The following is a 10,265-nucleotide window of genomic DNA, read 5'->3' as shown; positions in this document are numbered from 1 at the left end:
TGCCCTATTCAGGTTGACTGAGGTTTATAACCTCTTTTCATCCCCATGAAGTTTCGATGTGGGATGAATTGTAGCTTATTGAAATAAAATTCAAAGCGTGGAAGAAGAGGGCTTGAACCTTGGAACAAAGGTTCAAGGTAACATGGAAGGCCCTGAATTGAAAGGAATAGTTGAAATTAATTAAAAATAAATAAAAATCATAAAATATAAAAATAGCTTAAAAATAAGGTAACTTCCTTACAAACTACAATCACTAATTAAAATGACAAGCAAGAATTATTATATTCAAAGGAAATTAAAGCAATAAAATAAAATATTTGGCAATATAATTATAATAAGAAAAAAAAATACAAGGAACATTTTCCAAGTTATTAAAAAATGGAAAATATTTCTTATAATAAAATGAAATAAAAGGAAATTGGATGGGAAAGGTTACAAATTAAATAAGTCAAAATTCATATAAAAACAAAAATGTAAATTAAATCAATACAATAAAACACTTACCAATTAAAAATTAAAATCAATATTACTATTATAGTAACAAAAAAAATTGCAATGAATTGATTAATAAATATGACCAAAAATAGAAAGACATTAAGGATATTTAAAAAAAAAAAAAAGTCTATACGCATATTATCCTTAAAAAAAAAAAAGAAATTATTAGAATATTTTTCTATTATGAATAATTACCCTCTTAGTCAATCAAGATTTAATACATAGAATTGCAATGAAAGATAAAAATATGAGAATGTTCCTGAAAATTTAGTGTAGTTTTTTTTTTTTTTTTTAAATTTAAAAATCCTAAATTATCCCGACATTTATCATGCATATTTAATTAGAATTAACTCTCCCGTTCTCTCATGGGCATGTTGTTGAATATCAATAAATTTGGGTATCAATATCATTTATGTTAAATCTTCCACTGATATCCAAGATTTTTATGAGTATTTGCTTCAATTTATTTTTGTTTGGTCACGCATCAATAACTCTCTACCATAACATCATCATAATCGTAACTCCTTCCCATCTCTTCCCCCTTTTATTATGCATTTATTTGTGATTAAAACATAAAATCCATAACATCTGTACTCTCTTTATTTTCCATCATTACTATCATTAATGACCATTTTCATTAATATTTCCCATTTTATAGAAATTCTAAAATTATTATAATTTGTGCCAAATTGGATTTTATGTGAAATTCATGATTTCAAAATACTAAGAAAATTAAAAAAAAAATTCTCATTTTTAATTGACCTATAAAAAATATAAAAAATCAATTATAATTAAAACAAATTAAAAACATACATAATTTCAAATTATTTAATTTTTGCATCAATGAGCTAACAAGTGAAATGAGTTTGAAATGGTAAATAAGAATAATTTATCAATTTTAAATCTATTTTTTATTTTTATTTTATTTTCCTTGTATTTCCCTTGGGAAACCAAACATAAGATATCATGAAGATAATATAACCCTTGGGCTATGTTTGGTTTTGACAAGTAAAAAAAAAGAGTTAAAGATAAATTATTTTCTTGTATTTGGTTTCATAGTATATAATTAAAATTAACTAAAAATTATATATTTTAAAATTATTTAATATTTATAAAATGGAGGAAAATAAGTGAAATAAATTGAAGAGATATAAAATAATTTATTAGTTTTGAATCTATTTTTTATTTTTTTTCTTTCACAAATCAAACAAAGTCTTAGTATTTTTGTTAGTATACCAAAAAAAAAAATTGAATATAAATAAAGCCAATGCTTTGAAAGGAAAATAAATCCATAGTTTTTTTTTTTTTTTTTTTTTTTGAATATAATGAGACAACAAACACAATCTAGCTTTAAGTTTCAACCAATCCACAGTAAAGAAAGAGCCGGGCATATAAACTTCGATGGTCTGAATCAGTTGGGGAAGTACAGTGAAATGGGCCAGTTTGAATGGAGATAAAGATGGCAGGGTGGCCCAAAGCACACAACATTCCATAATTTTGGGGTCATTGCTTGCTACATCAGCACGCCCACGTCACCACCTATTGGGGGCACAGAACTCACTATGCCCCACACAAACAACAACGAAACGAGCATGTTTGGCAACGAATTTAACATCTTGATTTCTGAATTTCTCAGCATGCGCACGTGAAATCCCATACACTCCTTGTTGTAATTTGTAAAATAAAAATGGGTGAGAGAGAAGAAGGAGAAAAGGAAAAGTGTGATGTAACCAATGAGAAGTTGACACGAGGCTCACGCATAACTAAAATTACCTAAATAAGTTCAACTAAAACTCAAAAAAGAAACAAAAAATAATCTATAAGTGGAGCCCCTTCTTTGCCACTAATGTGAGGCCCCATCCATTACAAGTCAGCCATTACCAAACACCCCCCCAACCCTTCCACCAAATATCAATAAATGCACTATGCTCGAATTTTCCTTCCATCCAAACAACCCCCGTTTATTTTTTTGTTGGTGGGTCTTTCTTTCTTTACCCTTCATTTTTTTTTTCTCGAGAAAACGTTAAAAATATAACAATTAATATTGATAATATTAATAATAATGATAATTTGAGAGAGAGAGAGAGTGAAGTTAACGCCAAGCAGATGCGACGGTGAGAGTTCGTCCGTTCCATCCAAAGCAGATCCCACCGGTTTCTTCTTTGACGGTGAATCCTGGGTTACCGCGCTGGTGTGAGTTGACGCGGGATCTCATTGAGTCGGCAATGTGTTGACTCATGGGCCTGGGCTCGAACCCGGCCATGCCCATCCGGGCCCGCCACTTCCCAAACACCTCGCATCTTTCCACGCGGTCCCTCCCTTCGCACGCAACCGAGTTTGCCAGTTTGCGACCCAGACACTCCTCGACTTGGACTCTTTCCGATCTGTCTCTTGACACGGTCGAGTCTAGCGAGTCGAGCAAAGCACCATAGTATGCGCAGGCCTCGTTCACCCTGGTCAAAAAAGGCGCAGTATTTGCATTCATCTCTTGCTCCACCACAGTCACCACCCGCGGCTGCAAAGACTTCACCCGCCGGAGAAGCTCGTCACGAGGGTTCTCCGTCGTCACGCTCTCGTCCGGCATTTTGTAGAGCTTGAACGCTAAATTCACCACCAGGACCTCATCGGACTCGCAGCCCAGTGACTCGCGACTCAGTTCATGGATTTTATGAGTCACGACCTTGAATTTCAAGCTGATGCAAAGCCGTTCCGCGAGTTGACTCAGATCTTCGCCCACTTTCAACCTCTCGTCGGTGCCACCATTGCTGGGATCTGCGATGGTGGTGATTTTCAAGGAAGTGTGCTTCCCGTTTTGACGCGCACCGAGGGCGTGGACCAAGTTTACGTATTGGCCTCCTTGGCCGATGTCGAAATCGAGAACGTGAAACTTGGCGGCGCTCTGCTCCGACGACGTCGTTTCAAGAATTGCAAGGTTTGCCGCCATGAACCCCAGCTTGAAGCACGGAGACATATCGTACAGCATTTGGGTTGCCATTATATGGTCCTTGCTGTAGAGCTCCGCCACTGGAGGCGGATTCTCGGCTGCGCTCAATCGGGATTTGAGCGCCGACGCCATGTACGCCGCTAAACGTTGCTCTGAATTACCTCGAGCGTTGGCGACCAGGGTCAGGCGCGTGAGGGACTCCATCGCTGCGTCCAACATGCCTTCGGATATGGCAGATGCGGCTTCGTGGGCCGATTGCTTGGGGCAGATGGGTACCGCAGAAGCGATCGATGACGTTGAAGAAGACGAAGATGATGGCGAAATGGGCTTTTGATTTGGGATGATGAGGCTCTGTATGGCTTCCGACCACTCGCTGTGCGTGACGACAGACACAGCATCGCCCTCTTGGTCGACGTCGTCGTCGTCTAACAGCTGTTTCTCGAGTTCCTGGAGCCGATTCATAATCTTCTTCTCTGATTCCGGCTCTGATTCTTGTAACGCACCTCTATTGTGAGGGAAATTTGGGTATGTCACAGTCGATAAATTAGCGGTCCGAGGAGCCATCACGTTGTTACCAAGCGCGATGGGTTGCGGTCGTAGCTGTTGAAGAAGAGGCAATCCATACCTTCCCGCTGAAACCGACGGAAACTCCGGCGAGATGGAGGCTGAATAGTCCACCGGTGAAAGAGGAGATATTGGAGAAGCATGCTGGTACATCCTCGGCTTCACGGACCGGAGAAGAAGCCCTAAACCTGGTTGCTGCTGTTGCTGTTGCTGTTGCTGTTGCTGATGCTGGGCCTGAAACTCCGCCAGCGACCGTTTTCCGATCCAATCAGGCCGGCGTTGAACGATCTGAGAAGATGGGTCGACGAGAATTCCGGGCATCTGAGACCTGTACGGAACATGAGGGTTGTTGTTCATGGCGACGGATCTTCCACCGATTCCACCGGAGGCGTAGAAGTCCGGTGCACCGCCGGGAAAGCCTGAAGACATGGTGATCCGCCGAGAATGTTTCCGGCAGAGTTATACGGCGTCGTTTCTCGCCAAATACATGAGAACTTAAAAAGAATGAGCGTTTGCACCTATGCGATTGAATCGATTCTCGTCGTTTCGAGACGGGAGAGTTTCAAATAGACAGAGATCAGTTTCCAAACAAGCTATTGTTCTCTGGTTTTGGTTTTTCAGTTTTTTTTATATGCATATATATTTATATATATATATAGTATTTATTCTTATAAGCTCACGAGTACGTACGCCATCGCCTCTGAGCCGTTGGATTCTCCCTGATTTGACTTATTCCCGCTTTTGAAGACAATGAACGGTGATTTCTTAAGTGAGACGAACACCTTGCTTTCACACTGTTATCCCGCTTCGGTGTTAGGAGAGTAACCGTCCCTACTCTCGTGTTTTGACGCGTGATTGCACGTTCAGGCTCTGCAATTCAAAATTGAAATCCAATGCGAGTAAGTCGGTTCTCTCAAAACCACCTGACAAAGGCACTGCCGCCACTTCCAAGTTCCAACCAAAGGTTCAAAGCACGCGCTAAATTTAAGCGTGCGCTTGGAATTCCGTTTATGTGCAAGAGATGATCTTTATACTGCGATGATTCCGCGACAGCATGGTGAGAGAGACTTTCACAAAACCCCAGCCCCATTAACCCATGAACGCAATCCATAACACACGTGGCACCTCACGAGTTTGTCCTGGGCACAAACTTAAATAACAGCACTGTAACCCTTACGTCCCCACCTCCGGCTCGTCGATTCGAAATCCAGTAACGGGGTTTGTCGTAACCGGAAATAGCCGGTGGGTTTAGGAGGGTTGACTTACACCTGCCAGTGTACTGACTTTACGTCTGAGTATAGAATTTCAAAAACCAGAAAGCTGTCTACGTTGGCAAAACCCCAACCATTTAAATAATAAAAATCAAAATACCTAAAAGTTTCTGCCAAGAAAATGCCCATCCTGCTTCTATTGCTTCAAATTAAAGTAAAATTCTCTTCAATTTTGTAAATTATTCACAATTAATTTAATCGCAAAATAATTATTAATTGACGAAAATACCCTCAAAATTTGTAACATGGTTTTGCAAGAGGGTGGTGTTGGGTAAAAAGGGGACCCCCACCAATTTTGAAATTGGCCTCCATGTCAGAAAAATGGGGTTGAAAGTGGATGATTAGATACCAACCATTTGATCTTTTGATGAGTTTTTTCACTTCATGGATTGATGAAGAAGATAAGATGGATTTCAAAGCTTACTTTCTTTTTTTCTTTTTTCTTTTTTCTTTTTTTAATATTTTTATTTTATTTTTTAAGGGTTCCAACTGTTGTTTTGGGGGCTGGCATAAGTACTAAGTGAAGATGATTATGTTTGAATTTTGACACCAATTTTTTTTCTATACACTATTAACACATTGAGAAATATTTGTATACTCGAGGCTCTCACTTATGAAATGTTTGATTCTAAATGGTTAAAATTAAATGATTAAGATAGGTGATCTTCACATGCATTTTATGATTACAAAATGAAAGTAATTTGCCTTATCATATCATGCAATGGATTGATCATTACACGTGTTTCTTTCATGAATTTTATATAATTTAATTTGATAAAAAAGAAAAACAAATAACATGTTCACTAATTTAAAAATTATCGTTTTTACTTCGAATAAAAATGCAAATATTATAATAATGTTTTTTTTTTATAATTTGACATAAGATATTTTTATGTTATGAGAAACAAACTCTAAAAGTATTGATGATTTATTATAGAGTAGGAATGACATTGAGATAGGTTTGGGACAAGTCGATCATATCTCAATTCCGTCCTGTTTATTCAAAAAATTTATCATCATCGTTCCATTAAAAAAAATTAAATGAGATGAGGTAAGATAGAGTGGGGGGAAATTTTCATACCCGCCCATTCCACCCTACTTATCAAATGTTTCTTCAAAAAATATTATAAGTGATTTTTTATATTTTTAAAAATATTTTCTAAAATTATTGTTAAAAGAATTCTAACTATGGTAAACACATTTATGACATTAAAATTAAAAATATTTCTATAAAAAATTAACGAGTATTCAAAAACAACTATCATTGCTAATTTGAGAATTATTCTATAAATTTTAATAGAATGTTTAATTTTTAGAAAAAAAAAAGGTTATCTTAAATCCTTTCTAATAATTCCTAATGTAATTAGGAAAATTAATAAATGTGATGATTTGTTATCTAAGTATTAAAAGGGTGTTGTGTTTTTTTGATTTTTTTTTCTCGTGATAAAAAAAAAAAAAAAAAAAGACCCATTTCCATAAATTACTTATGGTGGCACCCCAATTATTTTTTTTTTAATAATATTTTGTATTTATTTTTGCACACATGTTTTTGGTATGAACATGAGAGCTTGAGCTATGTATTAAATCAATGTGATGGGAGAGCAAGTTGGTCCTCATGAGAAGCGTGACCTCCCAATTTCTCAATCAAATAAATATTTGGTGAAACCCAAAATGGTGGCTAAAAAAGATTGTGAAAGTTCTTGTCCACATTCCCAATTCCTTTGGCTTCAACACCAAGCCATTGGGGAAGCATTTTTCATGTGTGATCTTATGTCATTTAGATTTGAATTGAAACGTTTCTTCTCTATATATTCCAACAATCTTCATTCACAATTTTGGTAACCATCTCCAAAAAGTCTTGGTATTAATCGCTTACATTGAGTTAAATTCCCCACTTTAAGTTTTCTAGTTACATACCAAATTATACCTCGAATTAAACTTTTAGGTTGTATTCAAAGGATCACATAGAATATCAAATTAGTATATACCAAAAATAAAAAATAAAAAAATCAATCATGTTACATGCGAGATTACATCATTTTGTACTTGGTCTAATTCTTTTACGCCTTAATTCCATTATCTGTACCTAATTTAATTCTTTTGTGTCTTACTATCGTTATTTATAATCTCTATTAGTTATCCATACTTCAACGTAAGAACTTTAATAAGATGCCATACCCTCATATTTTTCTTATTTGAATTATGAAAGTAGTAAAAAAAATTAAATAAAAAAATTCTCGAAGGCCTGTGTTAACAATTGTTTTTGAGAAACCAAAAAAAAATGTATAATAATAAAAAATTGTTTTCAATTTTTCGTTATATATAACATTTTTTAGTTTTTTTTTATGTTGTTTTCATTTTTTTAAAGTTGTTTTAAAAAATAATTATATAAACATGTAAAATGATTACAAATAAAATACTAAATATAAAAAAAATATTTTTAAAACATATTTAAAAATATTAAAAATAAATTAAAAATATTTTAAATTTTTAAACAGACTTTTACTTTATAAAATATTAGACAACAATTTCCAAAAATTGTTCTAAAATACCCTTAAATTCTTTAGTTTGGTGGAAAGGGAACTCAAATAATAAAAAAATTACTCAAAAACTTGTGTCTTTCAAATTTCAATTTTTTATGTAGAAAAATAAAAATATAATGTGGAAAAATGTTATGAAGTCTAAACCAATGTCATAGATAACAACTATTATTATTATTATTATTATTTGGTGCTTGAAACAAAGAACATGATCCTTACCATGCCCATAACCTAATCTACAACTCCCTATGGTTGAATTTTGATTATTTAAAAGGTCAAATCATATCCTCAATTGAATATTAAACTTTCAACATTCATAATTATAACCATTATTATTATTATCATCACAATAATAAGCCTAAAAATTAGGGTCTCCCTAATTCAACTTGAATACATTGAAAAAAATTGATATCATTCAAGAATCTTGATTAGAGAATCCAAGACCTAATATAAAGTATATGTAGATATAGTTTTTGGGTCAATGATATCAACTTGAGATACAAACCAAGTATGTAATTTCACATAGATTACTTCTACCAAACCAACTCATTCTTTGTTGCGTGTGGGCAAAATTTGGGAGAAATTGGTTAGCAAAAGACCCATCTAAGCTACCCCCTTTATCTTCACTTGTCTCAAAATAGCATCAACCCATTTTGGCGTTGCCACGTGGCAAAGATATTTGTCAAAAGTGCCACGTGTCACACACCCACCTCAACCTACGCCCTCCACCGCATATTCTTTTCCCGAGAAGACACATTTAAATCCCGAAATTCCAAATTTACCTAACTCTTATCTGTTCTATAATGCACCACAACGCTTTCTCATGATTAACACCCTCACCTAAATTCATAACTAACCACCTTGGGGCGACAGGGGCATTTTGGTCATTTATGGATATATATATCCATATCTCTCTAATAATATGGGAGGGGGCGTTCTGTTTCGGAGTTGGTGGAGACAGCCTAACAGAAAAACGAATCACTCCTAACTCGTGGCGACTGAGGGCGTTATGGTCATTTCAAGGGGGGAGGGGGGGGGGGGGGGGGGGGGCGGGGTTGTGGGGCCGTGTTTGGCTACGTGGTTTAGTGTGAGTGTGTAAACCATGGATATCCGGGTTCGAACTTCGAAGGTGGAATCCATCGACGCCGACCTTCTTACCCCAACACGCTTTTCAGGGCACACGAAATCCACACTCCCCTTGGCCCTTATAAACATTTTCGTTTCGTCAGAGGGTTGACGGGAATGGGCGGTGACGGTCAACGTAATCGACGGTGGACATTTTTTTAATTGGGATTTTGAAGATCAATTCAGATTTGGTTGGAAGATTTGTACCAAAACATTTGAATTTAGACTACGGTCAGAAATAACATAAAAACCCTTTTACTAATAATGTAAAATATTAAGAACTCGTTGGATGATGATTGTGTAAAGTGTTTTTAACATTTTTAATACTTAAAAAATTTTATCATTCAAATATTAAAAATGATAGAAACGTTTTCTAAAATAACTCTCAAACGTAATCTAAATTACCTAAAATGATTCTAAATTTGATTTAAAATAAATAATTTTTTAGGTAAAAGACAATTTCCATATTATAATGATTTTATTCGTAGTAATATCTATTCCTAGTCATTAACACCTAGATGTCCAAAAAAATTTCAATAGAATTATCCAAATATATATAAAAATTTATAAATTTATTTTAAAATTTTAAAAATATTCAAAATTTTAAATAATTTAATTTTTTTTTCTTGTCTAATGTAAGTTTTTAAGAGTTATCGTATCTTATGGTAAACCAACTTAATAATTTAAAGTGACTTAATAATTTAATTTGATTTAAACTATTAAGTAAATTAAATATATTTGGTAAAATAATTTAATAATATGACTTAAAGCCAAAAATAACGTTAAGTAATAAGTAAAAACCATTAATTTATTTGTAAGTTTGCATTTTTATTTTATATTTTTATTCACATTTGTCTTAATTACTTTCACGAATCTCTTTTTCTACTTCATGTCCTTCATTGTTATTCAATCTTTTTTTATCCTAATTATAATTTATAAAGATAAATATGTCAATTTGATATTTTAGAATAAATTTCATATTAATTTTATCAAACAAGTAAGAATTAAGTAATAAGTTTTACCAAAAACTACCTTGGTAATTTGATATAAATAATCAAATATATACTTCAACTTTTTTGTGCTTGAACTTTGGCTCGTAAACACAAAAGTACTGTAACCTGTTTTTTTGAAAAGACTAGATTTAGAATTTTTTGAATAATTAATTAGAGAGAAAGAACAAGCTTTTTTTTCTTAATCTTACCGAGAGTTTCTTCTTACGGGGAAGCTCATATAAGGACGTTTTTTGTATTCTAATATTATTTATATCAACAATCTAGCCAATTATGAATATTTGGTTATGAAACCATATAAATACAAAATTATCCC

General features: G+C 34.0%; 1 protein-coding gene across 1 annotated transcript; it reads right to left on the bottom strand.

Moving 5' to 3' along the window:
• Positions 1-2,255: 2,255 nt before the first annotated feature.
• On the bottom strand, positions 2,256-4,672 carry LOC100261057 (scarecrow-like protein 8). Its single transcript, XM_002272435.4, has one exon. The coding sequence runs from the start codon at positions 4,430-4,432 to the stop codon at positions 2,588-2,590; it is 1,845 nt and encodes a 614-aa protein (XP_002272471.1). The 5' UTR covers positions 4,433-4,672; the 3' UTR covers positions 2,256-2,587.
• Positions 4,673-10,265: the final 5,593 nt, after the last annotated feature.

Source organism: Vitis vinifera, chromosome 16, assembly GCF_030704535.1.
Source record: "Vitis vinifera cultivar Pinot Noir 40024 chromosome 16, ASM3070453v1".
NCBI classification, from domain to species: Eukaryota; Viridiplantae; Streptophyta; class Magnoliopsida; order Vitales; family Vitaceae; genus Vitis; species Vitis vinifera.
Note: the sequence above shows the minus strand (reverse complement) of the source record. Positions and strands in the feature narration are given on the sequence as shown.